Here is a 23,909-nt window from a genome sequence, read left to right as displayed (position 1 = left end):
TGGCCATTCGGCCCATCGAGCCCGTGCCGGCTCTCTGCAAGAGCACCTCAGCCCGTCCCACTCCTCTGCCCTTTCCCCGAAGCCCAGCAAGTTGTTTTCCTTCAGGTACTTAACAAACTCCCTTTTGAAAGCCACGATTGAGTCTGCCTCCACCACCCTCTCAGGCAGCGCAGTCCAGATCCTAACCACTCGCTGCGTAAAAAAGTTTTTCCTCATGTCGCCTTTGGTTCTTCTGCCAATCACCTTAAATCTGTGCCCTCTGGTTCTCGACCCTTCCGCCAATGGGAACAGTAATTCTAGGAGAGGGCAGGATTTAGGGGAGTATATGACATTCAAGCAAAGAGGTGTTTAAAATCATGCAGGATTTACTTAAAAGTTAAATAAAGAGAGTTAAATAAAGAGAAACATTTTGAGCTTGAAGGAGAAAAAAGTAGCGAGACATGAACTGGAGTACTGCGTGCAGTTCTGGTCATCACATTACAGGAAAGATGTGATTGCACCAGAGAGGGTGCAGAGGAGATTTACGAGGATGTTGCCAGGACTGGAAAACTTTAGCTATGAGGAAACATTAGATAGGCTGGGATTGTTTTCCTTAGAACAGAGGAGGCTGAGGGAAGACCTTATTGAGGTGTATAAAATAATGAGGGGCCTTGATAGAGTGGATAGGAAGGACCTGTTTCCCTTAGCAGAGAGGTCAACAACCAGGGGGCATAGATTTAAAGTAATTGGTAGGAGGTTTAGAGGGGGGGGCGATGAGGAAACATTTCTTCCCCCAGAGGGTGGTGGGGGTCTGGAACTCACGGCCTGAAAGGGTGGTAGAGGCAGAAACCCTCACCACATTTAAAAACGACTTGGATGTGCACCTGAAGTGCTGTAACCTACAGGGCTACGGACCGAGAGCTGGAAAGTGGGATTAGGCTGGGTAGCTAGCTCCTGGTCGGCCGGCGCGGACACAATGGGCTGAATGGCCTCCTTCCATGTCGCAATTTTTCTATGATTCTATGAAGGGCCAATAACCAACAGAACACATCTAAGGTGATTGGCAAAAGAACCAGAGGTGAGAGAAGGAAAAAAAAACTGTTTAGGATTTGGAATGTGCCGCTGATAGGGCGGTGGCTGCAGATTCAAGATTAACCCCGAAAAGGAATTCGATAAATACTTGAAGGAGAAAAAAATGCAGAGATATGGGGAAAGAGCGGGGGAGTGGGACTAACTGGATCGCTCTTCGAAAAGGCCGGTGCAGACTCGATGGGCCGAATGGCCTCCTTCTGTGCTGGACTATTCTATGATTCAATTCTAATAAAGGTTGACCCCAGATTTTATTATTCAAAGTGCGTGCCCGTTGAATATTAGGATCTGTAAAGTTAGGGGTTTTTTTGCGCAGGAATAAATGTTGACATCCCTAATGCAGGGGAAGATAGCAGAGCTTCTTAAACCCAATTACCGCTTGGTAACCCATTAATTACTTCAGCTCATCCAAAACTCTGCTGCCCCGAGTCCTAACTCGCACCAAGTTCCGCTCACCCATCACCCCCTGTGCTCGCTGCCCCGTGTCCTAACTCGCACCTAGTCCCGCTCACCCATCACCCCCTGTGCTCGCTGCCCCGTGTCCTAACTCGCACCAAGTCCCGCTTACCCATCACCCCCTGTGCTCACTGCCCCGTGTCCTAACTCGCACCTAGTCCCGCTCACCCATCACCCCCTGTGCTCGCTGCCCCGTGTCCTAACTCGCACCTAGTCCCGCTCACCCATCATCCCCTGTGCTCGCTGCCCCGTGTCCTAACTCGCACCAAGTCCCGCTCACCCATCACCCCCTGTGCTCACTGCCCCGTGTCCTAACTCGCACCGAGTCCCGCTCACCCATCACCCCCTGTGCTCACTGCCCCGTGTCCTAACTCGCACCGAGTCCCGCTCACCCATCACCCCCTGTGCTCACTCGCCTACAGTGGCCCCCAGTCCGGCAACACCTTGAATTTAAAATTCTTATCCTTGTTTTCAAATTTCTCCACGGCCCTCGCCCCTCCCTATCTCTGCAATCTTTATTGCTCCACCACGCATCTCAAAGCACTGGAGAAGTACCACCAACGCTGCCTCCACAAAATCCTGCAAATCGCTCAGGGCAACATCCCCAGCATCGAAGCACTGACCACGCTCGATCAGCTCCGGTGGTCGGACCACATTGTCCGCATGCCTGATACTAGACTCCCAAAACAAGCGCTCTACTCAGAGCTCCGACACGGCAAGCAAGCCCCAGGTGCGCAGAGGAAACGCTTCAAAGCCTCCTTAAAAAAGTACAATATCCCCACCGACACCTGGGAATCCCTGGCCCAATATCGCTCAAAGTGGAGGAGAAGCATGTGGGAAGGCGCCGAACACCTCGAGTCTCTTCGCCGGGAGCACGCGGAAGCCAAGCGCAAACAGCGGAAGGAGCGTACGACAACCCAAGCTCCCCCCCCACCCGTCCCTCCAACCACCGCCTGCCCCACCTGTGACAGAGACTGTAGGTCCAGCATTGGACTCATCACTCACCTGAGAACTCATGTCAGTGTGGAAGCAAGTCATCCTCAACTGCGGGGGATTGCCTGAGAGAGAGAGAGAGAGAGATTGGCGGCCGTGCCTTCAGGTGCCTGGGCCCCAAGCTCTGGAATTACCTAGCTAAACCTCTGCGCCTCTTTCCTCCTTTAAGACGCTCCTTAAAACCTACCTCTTTGACCAAACTTTTGGTGACCTGTCCTAATTTCTCCTTATGTGGCTCGGTGTCAAATTTTGTTTGATAACCGCTCCCGTGAAGCACCTTGGGGCGTTTTACTGCGTTAAAGGCGCCATATAAATACAAGTTGTTATTGTAGCGACACAAGGTAGACCCGTTGTACAACGCAGGGTACCTGACAGATTGCTCCAGGTTCTGTTGATGTCTCTGAGCGTTTGTTTCTCAGCGATGGCTCGTTTTATCTCATCCAAGACAAGGTTCAGTTCTTTAGAACGTTTGAGGTTTTCCTGCTCAGCCGCATGCAGCCTATCACGAAGCGCGAGGAACTCCCGTTGATAAATGTCTACCACATCTCCTGGGAAAATAAAAATAGCAGAGAGAGACCGAACATGAGCCACAATTGATAATAAAATGTTGGTGTGCACGTCAAACTGTCCCACTTATACCCACGAGATGACCGGGCAGTTAAATCTGTTCTTGCTGGTAGTGATCGGAGGAGGAATCGTGGCCTAGGACACAGGGGAGAACTCCTCCTGCTCTTCTTCGAATAGTGTCCTGGGATCTTTCACGCCTATCTGATAGGGGCAATGGAGCCCCAGTTTAACGTTTCATAAGAACATGAGAACAGGAGTAGCCTATACGGCCCCTCGAGCCTGCTCCGCCATTCAGTACGATCATGGTCAATCCAATCATGGACTCCGATCCATTTCCCTGCCCGCTCCCCATAACCCCTTAATCCCTTATCGGTTAAGAAACTCATCCGAGAGTCAGCAGTTCTCTCAATGTTGGATTTTCCGCCGAATTTATGTGCTCAAGCCTCGCAGCGAAACTAAAATCTCAAAAATTGAGAAAAATTGCAAAGTGCTGCAGTACAGCGGGACCTGGGGGTACTTGTACATGAAACACAAAAGGTTAGTATGCAGGTATAGCAAGTGATCTGGAAGGCCAATGGAATCTTGGCCTTTATTGCAAAGGGGATGGAGTATAAAAGCAGGGAAGTCTTGCTACAGTTATACAGGGTATTGGTGAGGCCACACCTGGAGTACTGCCTGCAGTTTTGGTTTTCATATTTACGAAAGGATATACTTGCTTTGGAGGCAGTTAAAGGAAGGTTCACTAGGTTGATTCTGGGGATGAGAGGATCGACTTATGAGGAAAGGTTGAGTAGGTTGGACCTCTACTCATTGGAATTCAGAAGAATGAGAGGTAATCTTATCGAAATGTATAAGATTATGAGGGGGCTTGACAAGGTGGATTCAGAGAGGATGTTTCCACTGATGGGGGAGACTAGAACTAGGGGGCATAATCTTAGAATAAGGGGCCGCCCATTTAAAACTGAAATGAGGAGAAATTTCTTCTCAGGGTTGTGGATCTGTGGAATTCGCTGCCTTAGAGAGCTGTGGAAGCTGGGACATTGAATACATTTAAGACAGAGATAGACAGTTTCTTAAACTATGAGGGAATAAGGGGTTATGGGGAGCGGGCAGGGAACCATGAGCTTACTGAATACGGAGCAGGCTTGAGGGGCCGTATGGCCTACTCCCGTTCCTATTTCTTATGTTCTTCTGTAATCATCTGACTTCGAGGAGATAGCTTTACCAACTGTGCCAACCCGCCTTCTCTTCAGTGCTACACTGGAATGTGAGCTCGGATTATGCACTCAACACTGATGTGGGGCATGGCCGCAGGTAATAAAATGGGGGAAACTGTACTTCACCTCTGTGAAAGGAGCTTATACCGAGAAAAGACTCATAAAATAAATGCCAAGTGTCAGCTTGGATTAGTTGGTGTCACTTATGTTTTGGGGGATCAGAATTACACAGTATTTACAGCACAGAAACAGGCCATTGGGCCCACCGCTCCGTGCTGGGGTTTATGCTCCACACGAGCCCCCTCCCACCCCTCTCCATCTCACCCCATCACCATATCCTTCTATTCCTTTCTCCCTCATGTGTTTATCCAGCTTCCCCTTAAATGCATCGATACTATTCACCTCAACCCCTCCCTGTGGTAGCGACCCTTCCACCAATGGGAACAGTTTCTCTCTATCTACTCTGTCCAGACCCCTCATGATTTTGAATACCTCGATCAAATCTCCTCTCAACCTTCTCTGCTCCAAGGAGAACAACCCCAGCTTCTCCAGTCTATCCACGGTCTCTCATCCCTGGAACCAATCTCGTAAATCTTTTCTGCTCCCTCTCTAAGGCTTTCACATCCTTCATAAAACTTTTGTACTGTATATTATTGGCTGGATTTTCTGCTTGTAGCCGCCTGTGTTTTCGCCCTGGAGGGGCAGCAATAGTGGATAATCAAGAGGCTATCGGGAGGGAGGAATTTAATACAATCACTATCACTAAAAAAGTAGTACTCGGTAAAATAATGGGACTAAAGGCGGACAAGTCCCCTGGACCTGATGGCTTACATTCTAGCGTCTTAAAAGAAGCGGCTGCAGAGATAATGGATGCATTGGTTGTAATCCACCAAAATTCCCTGGAGTCTGGGGCGGTCCCAGCAGATTGGAAAACTACAAATGTAACGCCCCTATTTAAAAAAGGAGGCAGGCAGAAAGCAGGGAACTATAGACCATAGCCTATAGACGATAGCCGGAAACCCAGCCTAGATCTGCCTCTCGTTATCAAGCACAGGTTCCCATAAGCTTTTTTAACCGTTATCTGAACCTGCCCGGCCACCTTCAGCGATTTGTGCCCATATACCCCAGGTCTCTCTGTTCCTGCCCCCCCTTTAGTAGTATACCCTTTAGTTTATATTGTCTCTCCTCGTTCTTCCTACCAAAATGTATCACTTCGCACTTTTCGGGGTTAAATTTCATCTGCCACGTGTCCGCCCGTTCCACCAGCCTGTCTATGTCTTCCTGAAGTCTATCCTTATCCTCCTCACTGTTCACTACACTTCCAAGTTTTGTTTCATCTGAAAATTTTGAAATTGTGCCCTGTACCCCCACATCCAAGTCATTAATATATATCACAGAAAGCCGTGTTCCCAGTATCGACCCCTGGGGAACACCACTGTATACCTTCCTCCAGTCCGAGAAACAACCGTTCACCGCTCTCTCTGTTTCCTGTCACTGAGCCCATTCCGTATCCATGCTGCCACTGGCCCTTTTATTCCACGGGCTTCAACTTTGCTGCAAGCCTATTATGTGGCACTTTGTCGAACACCTTTTGGAAATCCATGTACACCACGTCAACCGCATTGCCCTCATCAACCCTCTCTGTCACCTCATCAAAAAACTCCATCAAGTTGGTTAAACATGATTTGCCTTTAACAAATCCGTGTTGGCTTTCCTTAATTAATCCACACTTGTCCAAGTGACTGTTAATTTTTTTCTTGGATTATAATTTCTAAAAACTTCCTCACTCCCGAAGTTAAACTGATCGGCCTGTAGTTGCTGGGTTTATCCTCACACACTATTTACAATTCTCCAGTCCTTTGGCACCACTCCCGTATCTAAGGAGGATTGGAATATTATGGCCAGTACCTCCGTGATTTCCACCTTTATCTCCCGCAGCATCCTAAAGCCCTTCCTCCTGCACCATCTCTCCAGCCACGCATCCATCTGCTCTACCCTCCTATTTCTGCACTCACTAGCACGTGGCACCGATGGTAATCCGGAGATTACTACCTTTGAGGTCCTGCTTTTTAGTCTTGTTCCTAGCTCCCTAAAATCTGCCTGCAGGACCTCATCCCTCTTTCTACCTACGACATTGGTCCTGACATGGACCACGACCTCTGGCTGTTCTCCCTCTCCCCTGCAGCCGCTTCAGCTCCCAAGGCCCTAAGCTCTAGAATTCCCTCCCTAAACCTCTGCCTCTCTATCCTCCTTGACGACACTCCTTAAAACTCTCCTTGACCAAGCTTTTTGATCATCCACCCTAATATCTGCTTGTGTTGCTCGGTGTCAAATGTTGTTTGATAACTGCCGCTGTGAAGCGCCTTGGGGCATTTTACTATGTTAAAGACGCTATATAAATGCAATTTGTAGTTATTTGGTTGAATGTTGGCCAGAATACTGGAAGAACTCCCCTACTCTTCTTTAAAGAGTGCCACGTGATCTTATAGGCCCACCTGAATAGCAGACAGGGCCTCAATTTAACGTTTCATCTGAAAGCCGACAGTTTGTGCTCTCAGTACTGCCCCTCCAACAGTGCAACGTTCCCTCAGTACTGACCCTCCGATAATGCGGTGCTCCCTCAGTACTGCCCCTCCGACAGTGCGGTGCTCCCTCAGTACTGCCCCTCCGACAGTGCGGAGCTCCCTCAGTACTGCCCCTCCGACAGTGCGGCACTCCCTCAATACTGCCCCTCCGACAGTGCGGCACTCCCTCAGTACTGCCCTTCTGACAGTGCGGAGCTCCCTCAGTACTGCACCTCCGACAATGCGGCACTCCCTCAGTACTGCCCCTCTGACAGTGCGGCGCTCCCTCAGTAGTCCCTCCAATAGTGCAGCGCTCCCTCAATACTGCCCCTCCGACATTGCGGCACTCCCTCAATACTGCCCCTCCGACATTGCGGCGCTCCCACAGTACTGCACTGGGAGTGTCACCCGAGATTAAGCACTCAAGTCTATGTGGGACTTGAACCCACGATCTTCTTACACAGGGGAGCGAGAGTGCTACCCACTGAGCCAAACAGACACTTACCAGGAATAAACTCCACCAACTTCATAGTGTACAGGAAAATTCATCTCCAAGGTTAATGATGGCAATATTAAAATTTTCTGGAATGGTAGAGCTGCCTGAATTCAGAAGCACCATTTCAAAGAATGATTCTGTTTGTTTGTACTTATGGCCCAACTCCAGTCAGAGAAAACACTTTGTTACAAGTTCACAACAGGGGATGCAAATTTTTCTTTTTATTAGCTTTTGTTTGTTTCTTTAAGGAATAAGGTAGCACTGTTACCTTGTGGACTATTATACTTTAATCATCCTGAATTACGACACATCACATACAATTCAACACAACATTCTTCTCCATTGCAGTAAACTCCCGAGACTTGCACGAGTTCAGCCGAGACAGATGGGACCAGGAGCCCCTTCTCTTACAATTCTGCCGGGAACATCTACTCAAATTACTGGAGCAACTGCAATCTAAATCCTGCACAGGAATGGGACAGAGAAAATACAGGTTCGACCTCCAAAATCTGGAGTTCCAGAATCCGGACACCGGGCCGATCCGTGAAACTGGAAAATGTTCCGATATCCAGACTACTACCACCTCGGCAAACCGACCCCCGCGGCCCGACCTCGACACGACTTCGCCCATTCCAAATTCGCGGGACCCGACCTCGCTCCGTTCCGACTTCGCCCCAGCCCCCTCACTACCCTTTACCTCGGCTGCCGACCCCACTTACCTCGGGCCAGACAAGGGACTCCTCCACGGCGGAGGGCCCCGCCCGATCAGATCCTCAGCGGCGGGGTCCCCGTGCGAACATCGCGGCGGCTGCAAGCCCCGCCCGGTGACCCAAACAGCTCATCGACGAGCCCCCCCATCCCCTCCCCTCCCCTTTCTGACGTTCCGAAATCCGGAAATACCCGAACCTGGGCGCGGGTGTTTTCGGACTCATGACGTCAGAAAGACATTCCAAAATCCGTCAAAACGCAAAATCCGGACCGGCCTCGGTCCCGAGGGTTCCGGATTCGGGACGCTTCACCTGTACCGGTTTAAGCAAGATGCTACAGTAAATCTATCATATTCAAATCATGGAAAGGTGAGATTCATTACTGTTTAGCTGCGTAGAGTGCTGCTTCATTAGAGGGATATCTGCAGTCCAGAGAGAGCTTTGAATAAAGATGAGCTTTTAATGTAATATTCAGCAACTCTTGCACCAAAATTATATTGTTCACCAAATGACGTGCTTTAGAAGAGACACGTTCATTTTAAAGGGCTAGACTTTCCACTTCAGATCGCTGGGCTAGTGTCTGTATATCGCCAAAAAGGCAGGCTATCACCCATTTTGCTTAAAAAGTGGAAAGTTGGGCTGGAACATCGCTGGAAAATTGCCGGCCCAACCTTCGCTGGGCCCATTTCACATCGCTGGGCTGTCGCTGAGCCAAAAGTCACGATCCCAAAAATGGGCGATGTTCCAGCGATCATGATGGTTGGAACATCGCCCATTTTTGGGCAATAGCCAGCTAAGTGGAAAGTCTAGCCTATTAAGTATTCTGAACACTCTCCTGGCCGGCCTCCCACGTTCCACCCTCCGGAAACTTGAGCTCATCCAAAACTCGGCTGTCCCGTGTCCTAACTCACACCAAGTCCCATTCACCCATCAACCCCTGTTCTCGCTGACCCGTGTCCTAACTTGCACCGAGTCCTGCTCACCCATCACCCCCCCGTGTCCTAACTCGCACCCAGTCCCGCTCACCCATCACCCCCTGTGCTCGCTGCCCCGTGTCCTAACTCGCACCTAGTCATGCTCACCCATCACCCCCTGTACTCGCTGCCCCATGTCCTAACTCACACCAAGTTCCATTCACCCATCATCCCCTGTGCCCGGTGTCCTAACTCACACCAAGCCCCACTCACCCATCACCCCCTGTGCTCGCTGCCCCGTGGTGTCCTAACTCGCACCAAGTCCCACTCATCCATCAACCCGTGCTCACTGCCCCATGTCCTAACTCGCACCTAGTCCCGCTCACCCATCACCCCCTGTGCTCGCTGCCCCGTGTCCTAACTTGCACCTAGTCCCGCTCACCCATCACCCCCTGTGCTCGCTGCCCCGTGTCCTAACTCACACCCAGTCCCGCTCACCCATCACCCCCTGCGCTCGCTGCCCCGTGTCCTAACTTGCACCGAGTCCCGCTCACCCATCACCCCCTGGGCTCGCTGACCTACAATGGCTCGCAGTCCGGCAACGCCTCAATTTCAAAATTCTCACCCGCATGTTCAAATCCCTCCAAGGGCCCTCGCCCCTTTCCTATCTCTGTAACCTCCTCCAGCCTCACAACCTCCCGAGATCTCTGCATTCCTCCAATTTAGGCCTCTTGCGCACACGCGATTTCCATCGCTCCACCATCGGCGACTGTGCCTTCAGCTGCCTGGGCCCTAAACTCTGGAATTCTTTTCCGAATTCACTCCGTCTCTCTTTCCCCCTTTAAGTCGCACCTTAAAATCTACCTCTTTAACAAAGCTTTGGTGTCAAATTTTGTTTGAATAACGCTCTTGGGACGTTGTATTATGTTAAAGACGCTATATAAACACAAGTATGTGTTAATTCTGAAATATTAAAATAAGTCAGCTAAGAGACATTGGAATAGCACATCTCATGGTTTAGAAAAAGAAAATAGACTTGTATCTATATAGCGCCTTTCACGACTACCGGTTGTCCCAAAGCACTTTACAGCCAATGCAGTACTTTTTAACGTACCCACGACCTTCTGATGTGCGCATCTTACAATTGTCCTCAGCACCATTCACCTCGGGAGGAGGGGGAGATCACTGAATCTCTCAGTAGAAAGTACATGGGTGGGCACGTGGGCTGAGAGTAGGGATCGGGTCGGACCTGGCAGGGACGGCCCCGCGAGCTGATTGGCTTCCCCACATTCACTTTCACGGCTCGTAAAAGAAGACTTGCCACTCAGACCAGACACCCTGCCCCAGCAAAGAGCCACTGCCTTCAGAAGAGGAAGGGGAAGGGCATAGGAGATTACAGGCAAGGCAATAGCGACAAATAAATAAGATTTGATAAGACATCCACACAACACGGATAAGATTCCTTGGGCCAACACTGCTCCCAGGGATAAATATTCTCCAGGACTTCTTCAAAATAGTGCCATGGGATCCGAGAGAGCAGATGGGGCCTCGGTTTAACGTCTCAGTCGAAAGACGGCACCTCCGACAGTGCAGCGCTCCCTCAATCCTGCCCCTCCGACAGTGCAGCGCTCCCTCAGTATTGACTCTTCGACAGTGTGGCGCTCCTTCAGTACTGCCCCTCCGACAGTGCGGCGCTCCCTCAGTACTGTCTCTCCGACAGTGTGGCGCTCCCTCAGTACTGCCCCTCCGACAGTGTGGCGCTCCCTCAGTACTGCCCCTCCGACAGTGTGGCAATCCCTCAGTACTGCCCCTCCGACAGTGTGGCGCTCCCTCAGTACTGCCCCTCCGACAGTGCGGCGCTCCCTCAGTACTCGCCCTCCGACAGTGCGGAACTCCTCAGTACTGCCCCTCCGACAGTGCGGAGCTCCCTCAGTACTGTCTCTCCGATAGTGTGGCGCTCCCTCAGTACTCCCCCTCAGACAGTGCGGAACTCCTCAGTACTGCCCCTCCGACAGTGCGGAGCTCCCTCAGTACTGCCCCTCCGACAGTGCGGCGGTCCCTCAGTACTCCCCCTCCGACAGTGCGGAACTCCTCAGTACTGCCCCTCCGACAGCACAGTGCAGCACTCCCTCAGTACTGCCCCTCCGACAGTGTGGCGCTCCCTCAGTACTGCCCCTCCGACAGTGCGGCGCTCCCTCAGTACTGCACTGGAGTGTCAGCTTAGATTTATGTGCTCACGTTCCTGAAGGAGAACTTGAACTCACAACCTTCTGACTCAGAGGCGAGTGTGCTGCCCACTGAGCCACGGCTGAATCAATACATTCAACAACCCCAATATTTGCATTACCGTGTATGGTGCAGATTTTCTGTTGAAGGTCAGTGTATTAAATACCAGTTCGTTTACAGTGAGAGATGGAAAGTACAACGGAAAGTGTGCAAACATGGTTGCCGTCAAGCTCCTTTGCCCAAACTCTCAGTTCCCTCTGGTATTAGTAGTGCTCCTGTGTTTCTATAATCACCGACTAGATCATGCCTTTGCTCCAAACAACAACAACTTGCGTTTATGTAGCGCTTTTAACGTAGTGAAACATACACTCCATCCACCACCTTCAACATTCACTCCCTCCACCACCGGCGCACCGTGGCTGCAGTGTGTACCATCTACAAGATGCACTGCAGCAACTCGCCAAGGCTTCTTCGGCAGCACCTCCCAAACCCACGACCTCTACCACCTAGAAGGCACTATCCTGACTTGGAAATATATCGGCCGTTCCTTCATCGTCGCTGGGTCAAAATCCTGGAACTCCCTCCCTAACAGCACTGTGGGAGCACCTTCACCACACGGACTGCAGCGGTTCAAGAAGGCGGCTCACCACCACCTTCTCAAGGGGCAATTAGGAATGGGCAATAAATGCCGGCCTTGTATTGCATATTTCCAGGAACGGTGCAACTTCGCCTCTCGGCCTTTTGGCCTAAGATCAAACACATTGGCGCAAAGTGATCTTTGGCGTTAGAGTTGATCTGGAACGAAATTGGAAAAAAAAAATAGAAAAAAATAATAAAATAAACGCCGGCCTTGCCAGCAACGCCCACAACCCAGGAATGAATTTTAAAAAACATAGGTCAGTGCTATCCAAATTATTTTTACCCCAAAGCGATATTTTTGAGGGTTAATCATGCAGTGATAAATAGCATTTTATCATCGCTCATAAGAACATAAGAAATAGGAGAGGCCACTGGGCCTCTCGAGCCTGCTCTGTCATTCAACATCATGGCTGATCTGATCTTGGTCTCAACTCCACTTCTCTGCCCACGCCCCATAACCCTCGACTCCCTTATCGTTTAAAAATCTGTCTATTTCCACCTTAAATATATTAAATGACCACAGCTCTCTGGGGCAGAGAATTCCAAAGATTCACGACCCTCTGAGAGAAGAAATTCCTCATCATCTGCATTTTAAATGTGAGACCCCTTATTCTGAAACTATGCCCTCTAGTTCTAGATTCCCCCACAAGGGGAAACATCCTCTCTGCATCTGCCCTGTCATAGAATCATAGATCAATACAGCGCAGAAGGAGGCCATTCGGCCCATCGTGCCTGTGCTGGCTCTGTGACAGAGCGATCCAATCAGTCCCACTCCCTCCTGCTCTTTCCCCACAGCATTGCAAACTTTTCCTTTCCAAATATTTATCCAATTCCCGTTTGAAAGTTGCAATTGAATCTGCTCCCACCGTCCTTTCAGGCAGTGCGTTCCCGATCACAACAACTCGCTGCGTAAAAACATTCTTCCCATCTCCCCCTCTGGCTCTTTTGACAATGACCTTAAACCTTTGTCCTCTGGTTAATGACCATCTTCCCAGTGGAAACAGTTTCTCCCATTCTACTCGATCAAAACACTCTGAACACCTCTTAAATCTCCCCTGAACCTTCTCTACTGAACAGCTCCAGCTTCTCCACATAACTGAAGTCCGTATACCAGTGTAGTAAATCTCCTCGGCACCCTCTCCAAAGCCCCGACATCCTTCCTAAAGTGTGGGACCCAGAACTTCCCTACTTTTGTATTCTATGCCTTTACTGATAAAGCCAAAGATCCCGTATGTTTTTTTTTATATAGACAGCCTTATTACCTTGCCCTGCCACCTTCAACAATTTGTACCTATAAACCCCCTGAACTATGTCAGTCAATCAGAAAAGAAAAACTAACTGGGCCACTTAAAACAAACTGTCAAGCCCCCTCAGAATCTTATACGTTTCAATGAGATCATCTCTCATTCTTCTAAACTCCAATGAGTGTAGGCCCAACCTGCTCAACCTTTCCTCATAAGACAACCCCTTCATAAGAACACAAGAATTAGGAGCAGGAGTAGGCCATTTGGCTCCTCGAGCCTGCCCCGCCATTCAATAAGATCATGGCTGATGTGATCTTGGCCTCAGCTCCACTTCCCTGCCCGCTCCCCATAACCCTTCACTCTCTTATTGCTCAAAAATTTGTCTATCTCCGCCTTAAATATATTCAATGACCCAGCCTCCACAGCTGACTGGGGCAGAGAATTCCACAGATTTACAACCCTCTGAGAGAAGAAATTCCTCCGCATTTCAGTTTTAAATGGGCGGCCCCTTATTCTGAGACTATGTCCCCTAGTTTTAGTTTCCCCCATGAGTGGAAATATCCTCTCTGCATCCACCTTGTCGAACCCCCTCATTATCTTGTGTGTTTCAATAAGATCACTTCCCATTCTTCTGAACTCCAATGAGTATAGGCACAAACTATTCAACCTTTCCTCATAAGTCAACCCCCTTCATCTCCGGAATCAATCTAGTGAACTTTCTCTGAACAGCCTCCAATGCAAGTATATCCTTCCTTAAATACGGAGACCAAAACTGTACGCGGTACTCCAGGTGTGGCCTCACCAATATCCTGTACAGTTCTCTGCTTTTATACTCTATCTCCCTTGCAATAAAGGCCAACATTCCACTTGCCTTCCCGATTACTCAGTTAATGAAAGCAGCATGCAGGCAATTACTGCCACGCCCTAGACTAGAGCAAACCAATGCGGCTTTTCCATTAATGCAGAAGTGGCACCACAGCCTGGCACTGCTTCCCGTGGACAAGCTGGCCAACACCAGCAGTGCCCTCGCCAACAGAGAACTGCCCTCTGTTCTCATGGTTCTGTTCACACCAGATGTTGGCCCATCATTATCATAGGCAGTCCCTCAGAATCGAGGAAACATAGAAATTAGGTGCAGGAGTAGGCCATTCGGCCCTTCGAGCCTGCATTGCCATTCAATAAGATCATGGCTGATCATTTAACCTCAGTACCCCTTTCCTGCTTTCTCTCCATATCCCTTGATCCCTTTGGCCGTAAGGGCCATATCTAACTCCCTTTTGAATATATCTAACGAACTGACCTCAACAACTTTCTGTGGTAGAGAATTCCACAGGTTCACCACTCTCTGGGTGAAGAAGTTTCTCCTCATCTCGGTCCTAAATGGCTTACCACTTATTCTTAGACTGTGACCCCTGGTTCTGGACTTCCCCAGCAACGGGAACATTCTTCCTGCCTCTAACCTGTCCAATCCAGTCAGAATTTTATATGTTTCTATGAGATCCCCTCTCATTCTTCTAAACTCCAGTGGATACAAGCCCAGTTGATCCAGTCTCTCCTCATATGTCAGTCCTGCCATCCCGGGAATCAGTCTGGTGAACCTTCGCTGTACTCTCTCAATAGCAAGAACGTCCTTCCTCAGGTTAGGGGACCAAAACTGAACACAATATTCCAGGTGTAGCCTCACCAAGGCTCTATACAACTGCAGTAAGACCTCCCTGCTCCTGTACTCAAATCCTCTCGCTATGAAGGCCAACGTGCCATTTGCCTTCTTCACCGCCTGCTGTACCTGCATGCCAAACTTGAATGACTGATGTACCATGACACCCAGGTCTTGTTGCACCTCCCCTTTTCCTAATCTGTCACCATTCAGATAATATTTTGTCTTCCTGTTTTTGCCCCCAAAGTGGATAACCTCACATTTATCCACATTATACTGCATCTGCCATGCATTTGCCCACTCACCTAACCTGTCCAAGTCGCCCTGCAGTCTCTTAGCGTCCTCCTCACAGCTCACACTGCCACCCAGCATAATGTCATCTGCAAACTTGGAGATATTACATTCAATTCCCTCATCTAAATCATTGATGTATATTGTAAATAGCTGGGGTCCCAGCATTGAACCCTGCGGCACCCCGCTGGTCACAGCCTGCCATTCTGAAAAGGACCCGTTTATTCCGACTCGCTGCTTCCTTTCTGCCAACCAGTTCTCTATCCACATCAATACATTACCCCCAATACCACGTGGTTTAATTTTGCACACTAATCTCTTGTGTGGGACCTTGTCAAAAGCCTTTTGAAAGTCCAAATACACCACTCTTGCTTCCACTCTTAAAATGAGTCCTTAGATGGCTGAACAGTCCAATATGAGAACCACAGTCCCTGTCACAGGTGGGACAGACAGTCATTGAAGGAAAGGGTGGGTGGGACAGGTTTGCCGCACGCTCCTTCCGCTGTCTGCGCTTGATTTCTGCATGCTCTCGGCGATGAAACTCGAGGTGCTCATTGCCCTCCAAGATGCTCTTCCTCCACTAGGGCGGTCTTTGACCAGAGACTCCTAGGTGTCGGTGGGGATGTTGCATTTTATCAGGGAGGCTTTTAAGTGTGTCCTTGTAATGTTTCCTCTGCCCACCTTTGGCTCGTTTGCCAATAAGGAGTTCAGAGTAGAGCGCTTGCTTTGGGAGTCTCGTGTCGGGCATGCGAACAATGTGGCCTGCCCAGCGGAGCTGATCAAGTGTGGTCAGTGCTTCAATGCTGGGGATGTTGGTCTGGTCGAAGACGCTAACGTTGGTGCATCTGTCCTCCCAGGGGATTTGTAGGATTTTGCAGAGACATCGTTGGTGGTATTTCTCCAGCGACTTGAGTTGTCTACTGTACATGGTCCATGTCCCTGAGCCATACAGGAGGGCAGCTATTTTTTTATTTCAAAATATACTTTATTCATAAAAAAAATCTGTACATTACATTCAAAGGCATTTCAGTACATTTAGCTGACGTCAGCAATCCCATACACTATATTTGGGTGATGACGGCAGTTTCGTTCGATACATTTCCTTGCTTTCCAGTTCAAGTGCAATTCGGTACAATACGGGATACATTGTAGTACATTCAAACAAATTACATTTCATGTATCACAATACAGTATACGATCATGGCTGATCTGATCTTGGGCTCAGCGTCACTTCCCTGCCCGCTTCCCATAACCCTTCACTCCTTTATCTTTTAAAAACCTGTCTATCTCTGTCTTAAATATATTCAATGACCCAACCTCCACAGCTCTCTGGGACAGAGAATTCCAAAGATTCACGATCCTCAGAGAGGAAATTCCTCCTCATTTCCGTTTTAAATGGGCGACCCCTTATTCTGAAACTATGCCCCCTAGTTCTAGAGTCCCCCACAAGGGGAAACATCCTCTCTGCATCTACCCTGTCAAGCCCCCTCAGAATCTTATATGTTTCAATAAGATCACCTCTCATTCTTCTAAATTCCAATGTGTACAGGCCCAACTTGCTCAACCTTTCCTCATAAGTCAACCCCTTCATCTCCAGAATCAACCGAGTGAACCTTCTCTGAACTGTCTTAAAATGCAAGTATATCCCTCCTTAAATAAGGAGACCAAAACTATACGCAGTACTCCAGGTGTGGCCTCACCAATACCCTGTACAGTTGTAACAATGGGATCAGAGGTTCCGATGTGAAATTGGTGAACTCGATGTTGAGTTTTGGCCGATGATGTAAATGAATTTTCTGCTCTGTTTGCCCCAACAGAGGTTTGAGCGTTTATACTGCGGGTGATAAGCAACTTCCCCTTCTGTTACTAACAAACATTCGCGGTTTTTAAGTTGACCAGTTCACAGACGTCACCGTGTTTTTTTCCATCTTCCGTCCCTTTTGTCTCCACAGGGAGCGTTCCGGAGCGGACTCTGCCTACATCAGCACCTCACTCGCCACTCCCTCCCCATCTCACCATCTAGTCCACACACATTCCTGACAGCAAGTGGGCAAACTGATTTAATCAAACAGCACACAGCATACTTGAAATTCACAGACAAATAATTAAATGTGGTTTGGTATGTGCAGGAAGCGCCAAAAAACAACAATTTCATTCTCTCCCTCGACAACACTTCCCACACCCAAGGGCAGAGAAAGCGGAATCATTTTCACTTCAGAAGGCAGAAAGGTTTTCATTGAAAGATCACCTTTTCACAACTTCAAAGCCCTTCACAGCCAACGAAGTACTTATTGACGTGTTGTAATGTAGGAAACTCGGCAGCCAATTTGTGCACAGCAAGCTCCCACACACATCAATACGATAAATGACCAGATGGTTGGTGAGTGAGTAAGTGAGTGAGTGAGTGAGTGAGTGAGTGAGGGAAGGAACGAAAACATGGATTTATATAGCACCTTTCATGACCACCGGACGTCTCAAGGCACCTTACAGAAAATGAAGTACTTTTTCCAGTGTAGTCACTGTTGTAATGTGGGAAACACGGCAGCCAATTTGTGCACAGCAAGCTCCCACACACATCAATACGATAAATGACCAGATGGTTGGTGAGTGAGTGAGTGAATGAGTGAGGGAAGGAACGAAGACATGGGTTTATATAGCACCTTTCATGACCACCGGACGTCTCAAGGCACCTTACAGAAAATGAAGTACTTTTTCCAGTGTAGTCACTGTTGTAATGTGGGAAACACGGCAGTCAATTTGTGCACAGCAAGCTCCCACAAACAGCAACATGATAATCACCAGATAATTTGTTTTTGTTATGGTGATTGAGGGATAAATATTGACCCCAGGGATAACTCCCCTACTTTTCTTCAAAATAGTGCCATGGAATCTTTTACGTCCACCTGAGAGAGCAGATGGAGCCTCGGTTTAACGTCTCATCCGAAAGATGGCACCTCCGACAGTGCAGCGCTCCCTCAGCACTGCACTGGGAGTGTCAGCCTAGATTTTTATGCTCAAGTCTCTGGCGTGGGACTTGAACCCACAACCTTCTGACTCAGAGGTGAGGGACGGCTGACACCAAAAACTGTACTTGCGACCTTTTCACACAGTATTTACAGCAAGTAACAGGCCATTTGCCGGTGTTTATGCTCCACACGATCACCTTTGTACCCTCTCTAATCACATCCTTCCTGTAATGCAGTGACGAGAACTATACCCAGTACTCTCGCTGTGGCCTAACCAGTGTTTTATACAGTTCAAGCATAACCTCCCTGCTCTTGTATTCTACGCCTTGGCTAATAAAGGCAAGCATTCCATATGCCTTCTTAACCCATTATCTACCTGGCCTGCTACTGTCAGGGATCTGTGGACCTGCAATCCTCTTCACATTGTGTCCTATCATTTAATATGTATTCCCTTGCCTTGTTAGTCCTCCCCAAATGCATTACCTCACACTTCTCCCGACTGAATGCCATTTGCCACTGTTCTGCCCACCTCACCAGTCCATTGATATCTTCCTGCAGTCCGCAGCTTTCTTCTTCTTTATCAACCACACAGCCTATTTTAGTATCATCTGCAAACTTCTTAATCATACCCCCAATATTCAAGTCCAGATAACTGCTCCACTCCAAAAGTGCTTCATTGGCTGTAAAGCGCTTTGAGACGTCTGGTGGTCGTGAAAGGCGCTATATAAATGCAAGTCTTTCTTCTTTCTATTCTTTCTTTAATACGGTCCTTAAAACCAACCTCTTTGACCAAGCTTTTGACCATCTATCCCAATATTTCATGTAGTCAAATTTTGTCTGATTGCACTTCTGTGAAGCGCCTTGGGGTGTTTTACTATATGAAAGGCGCTATGTAAATGCAAGTTGCTGTTGAAGTCAAAAGAACATAAGAACATAAGAATTAGGAACAGGAGTAGGCCATCTAGCCCCTCGAGCCTGCTCCGCCATTCAACAAGATCATGGCTGATCTGGCCGTGGACTCAGCTCCACTTACCCGCCCGCTCCCCGTAACCCTTAATTCCCTTATTGGTTAAAAATCTATCTATCTGGGACTTGAATACATTCAATGAGCTAGCCTTAACTGCTTCCTTGGGCAGAGAATTCCACAGATTCACAACCCTCTGGGAGAAGAAATTCATTCTCAACTCGGTTTTACATTGGCTCCCCCGTATTTTGAGGCTGTGCCCCCTAGTTCTAGTCTCCCCAACCAGTGGAAACAACCTCTCCGCCTCTATCTTGTCTATCCCTTTCATTATTTTAAATGTTTCTATAAGATCACCCTTCATCCTTCTGAACTCCAACGAGTAAAGACCCAGTCTACTCAATCTATCATCATAAGGTAACCCCCTCATCTCCGGAATCAGCCTAGTGAATCGTCTCTGTACCCCCTCCAAAGCTAGTATATCCTTCCTTAAGTAAGGTGACCAAAACTGCACGCAGTACTCCAGGTGCGGCCTCACCAATACCCTGTACAGTTGCAGCAGGACCTCCCTGCTTTTGTACTCCATCCCTCTCGCAATGAAGGCCAACATTCCATTCGCCTTCCTGATTACCTGCTGCACCTGCAAACTAACTTTTTGGGACTCAAAAGAGTTTCATGCACAAGGACCCCCAGGTCCCTCTGCACCGCAGCATGTTGTAATTTCTCCCCATTCAAATAATATTCCCTTTTACTGTGTTTTTTTTCCAAGGTGGATGACCTCACACTTTCCGACATTGTATTCCATCTGCCAAACCTTAGCCCATTCGCTTAACCTATCTAAATCTCTTTGCAGCCTCTCTGTGTCCTCTACACAACCCGCTTTCCCACTAATCTTTGTGTCATCTGCAAATTTTGTTACACTACACTCTGTCCCCTCTTCCAGGTCATCTATGTATATTGTAAACAGTTGTGGTCACAGCACCGATCCCTGTGGCACACCACTAACCACTGATTTCGAACCCGAAAAGGACCCATTTATCCCGACTCTCTGCTTTCTGTTAGCCAGCCAATTCTCTATCCATGCCAATACATTTCCTCTGACTCCGCGTACCTCTATCTTCTGCAGTAACCTTTTGTGTGGCACCTTATTGAATGCCTTTTGGAAATCTAAATACACCACATCCATCGGTACACCTCTATCCATCATGCTCGTTTTATCCTCAAAGAATTCCAATAAATTAGTTAAACATGATTTCCCCTTCATGAATCCATGTTGCGTCTGCTTGATTGCACTATTCCTATCTAGATGTCCCGCTATTTCTTCCTTAATGATAGCTTCAAGCATTTTCCCCACTACAGATGTTAAACTAACCGGCCTATAGTTACCTGCCTTTTGTCTGTCCCCTTTTTTAAACAGAGGCGTTACATTAGCTGCTTTCCAATCTGCTGGTACCTCCCCAGAATCCAGAGAATTTTGATGGATTATAACGAATGCATCTGCTATAACTTCCGCCATCTCTTTTAATACCCTGGGATGCATTTCATCAGGACCAGGGGACTTGTCTACCTTGAGTCCCATTAGCTTGTCCAGCACTACCCCCTTAGTGATAGTGATTGTCTCAAGGTCCTCCCTTCCCACATTCCCGTGACCAGCAATTTTTGGCACGGCTTTTGTGTCTTCCACTGTGAAGACCGAAACAAAATAACTTTTTAAGGTCTCAGCCATTTCCACATTTCCCATTATTAAATCCCCCTTCTCATCTTCTAAGGGACCAACATTTACTTTAGTCACTCTTTTCCGTTTTATATATCTGTAAAAGCTTTTACTATCTGTTTTGATGTTTTGCGCAAGTTTACTTTCGTAATCTATCTTTCCTTTCTTTATTGCTTTCTTAGTCATTCTTTGCTGTCATTTAAAATTTTCCCAATCTTCTAGTTTCCCACTAACCTTGGCCACCTTATACGCATTGGTTTTTAATTTGATACTCTCCTTTATTTCCTTGGTTATCCACGGCTGGTTATCCCTTCTCTTACCGCCCTTCTTTTTCACTGGAATATATTTTTGTTGAGCACTATGAAAGAGCTCCTTAAAAGTCCTCCACTGTTCCTCAATTGTGCCACCGTTTAGTCTGTGTTTCCAGTTTACTTTAGCCAACTCTGCCCTCATTCCACTGTAGTCCCCTTTGTTTAAGCATAGTACGCTCGTTTGAGACACTACTTCCTCACCCTCAATCTTATTACAAATTCAACCATACTGTGATCACTCATTCCGAGAGGATCTTTTACTGGGAGATCGTTTATTATTCCTGTCTCATTACACAGGACCAGATCTAAGATAGCTTGCTCCCTTGTAGGTTCTGTAACATACTGTTCTAAGAAACAATCCCATATGCATTCTATGAATTCCTCCTCAAGGCTACCCCGTGCGATTTGATTTGACCAATCGATATGTAGGTTAAAATCACCCATGATTACTGCCGTTCCTTTTTCACATGCCTCCATTATTCCCTTGATTATTGCCCGCCCCACCGTGAAGTTATTATTTGGGGGCCTATAAACTACGGCCACCAGTGACTTTTTCCCCTTACTATCTCTAATCTCCACCCACAATAATTCAACATTTTGTTCAATATCGTCTCTCACAACTGCCCTGACATCTTCCTTTATTAACAGATTATTACCCCACTGTCTTTCCCTTCTTGTCTATCTTTCCGAATTGTCAGATACCCCTGTATGTTTAATTCCCAGTCTTGGCCACCCTGCAACCACGTTTCTGTAATGGCCACCAAATCATACCCATTTGTAATGATTTGTGCCGTCAACTCATTTACTTTATTTCGAATGCTGCGTACGATTAGGCAGAGTGTTTTAATACTAGTTTTTAAACCATGATTTGTAGTTTTGACCCCTCCTGCAGCCCCTTTATATTCATACATATTGTCCCTTCCTATCACCTTGTGGTTTACACTTACCCCAGTGCTACTCTGCTCTGCTGCCTCCTGCCTTTTGCATTCTTTCTTGGGATCCTGTTCATCTGAGCTCTCACTCAGTCTAACTAGCTCAGAGCCCTCTCCTGTGTTCCGAATACTCTTTGCATTGAGGCACCGAGCTTTCATGCTTGCCTTTTTATTGCACTTTGACCCTTTAGAATTTTGCTGTACAGTGGCCCTTTTTGTTTTTTGCATTGGGTTTCTCTGCCCTCCACTTTTGCTCATCTCCTTTCTGTCTTTTGCTTTTGTCTCCTTTTTGTTTCCCTCTGTCTCCCTGCATTGGTTCCCATCCCCCTGCCATATTAGTTTAACTCCTCCTCAACAGCACTAGGTGCAGACCGTCCGGTTTGTACTGGTCCCACCTCCCCCAGAACCGGTTCCAATGTCGCAGGAATTTGAATCCTTCCCTGCTGTACCACTGCTCAAGCCACGTATTTATCTGAGCTATCCTGCGATTCCTACTCTGACTAGCACGTGGCACTGGTAGCAATCCCGAGATTACTACTTTTGAGGTCCTACTTTTTAATTTAGCTTCTAGCTCCTTAAATTCGTCTTGTAGGACCTCATCCTGTTCTTTACCTATATCGTTGGTACCTATATGTACCACGACAGCTGATTATTCATCCTCCGCCTCCAGAATGTGCTGTACCCGCTCCGAGACATCCTTGACCCTTGCACCAGGGAGGCAACGTACCATCCTGGAGTCTCGGTTGCGGCCGCAGAAACGCCTATCTATTCACCTTACAATCGAATCCCCTATCACTATTGCTCTCCCACTCTTTTTCCTGACCTCCTGTGCAGCAGACCCAGCCATGGTGCCATGAACTTGGCTGCTGCTGCCCTCCCCTGATGAGTCATCCCCCTCAACAGTACTCAAAACGGTGTATCTGTTTTGCAGGGGGATGACCGCAGGGGACCCCTGCACTACCTTCCTTGCACTGCTCTTCCTGCTGGTCTTCCATTCCCTAGCTGGCTGTGGACCCTTCACCTGCGGTAAGACCAACTCGCTACACGTGCTACTCACGTCATTCTCAGCATCGTGGATGCTCCAGAGTGAATCCACCCTCAGCTCCAATTCCGCAACGCGGAGCGTCAGGAGCTGGAGGCGGATGCACTTCCCGCACACGTGGTCGTCAGGGAGTTCGGCGAGACGCGGGAGTTCCGGGGATCGGAGAGGCCTACAAAAGGCCAGCGAGACCAGGAGCAGCGCGAGTTCAGCGAGAGGCGGGAGTTCCGGAGATCGGAGAGGCCTACAAAAGGCCAGCGAGACTAGGAGCAGCACGAGTTCGGCGAGAGTTCCGCGGATCGGAGAGGCCTATAAAAGGCCAGTGAGACCAGGAGCAGCGCGAGTTCGGCGAGAGGCGGGAGTTCCGGGGATCGGAGAGGCCTATAAAAGGCCAGTGAGACCAGGAGCAGCGCGAGTTCGGCGAGAGGCGGGAGTTCCGGGGATCGGAGAGGCCTATAAAAGGCCAGTGAGACCGGGAGCAGCGCGAGTTTGGCGAGAGGCGTGGCTTGTGCAGCTACAGGGGAAGGCAAAAAAGAAGTAGAAAGAAACAGAAAGGTGACGTCACAGCCAAGGGGGTAAGTGATTGGCTAGTGATTGGTAAGTAGTTTTTCTTTTTTCTCTTCTATAACAGTGAGTAAACTTTAGCATTGTTGTTGCCAATTTAAGTGTATCTAAGGGTTAAGTCATGGCAGGAGAGCTCGGTCGCGTGATATGCTCCTCCTGTACCATGTGGGAACCATTCTGAGTCAGTCTGCTCGTCACTGAAGCAAGTTAAACTGGTAACACGAGTGGATTGAATCCACTGTCATGTAAATTGCTTGGATTACGGAACAAAATTGATTAAAAAAACAATTTAGAGCTGGAGCTAATGGAACATATCAAACTAACAATATGGAGCGCTCAGTTCTGCTGGACTGACGACGTTTCCCCACGTGGGGGAATCTAGA

General features: G+C 48.3%; 1 protein-coding gene across 1 annotated transcript in view; it reads right to left on the bottom strand.

Moving 5' to 3' along the window:
* Positions 1–23,909, bottom strand: part of mgat4b (alpha-1,3-mannosyl-glycoprotein 4-beta-N-acetylglucosaminyltransferase B) — a 406,613-nt gene that overhangs the window by 228,563 nt on the left and 154,141 nt on the right. The window contains exon 2 of the mRNA XM_070877144.1: positions 2,886–3,065. Within this exon, the coding sequence (XP_070733245.1) occupies positions 2,886–3,065 (180 nt within the window). The remainder of the gene's footprint in view (positions 1–2,885; positions 3,066–23,909) is intronic.

This window comes from Pristiophorus japonicus, chromosome 4 (genome assembly GCF_044704955.1).
Source record: "Pristiophorus japonicus isolate sPriJap1 chromosome 4, sPriJap1.hap1, whole genome shotgun sequence".
NCBI classification, from domain to species: Eukaryota; Metazoa; Chordata; class Chondrichthyes; family Pristiophoridae; genus Pristiophorus; species Pristiophorus japonicus.
Note: the sequence above shows the minus strand (reverse complement) of the source record. Positions and strands in the feature narration are given on the sequence as shown.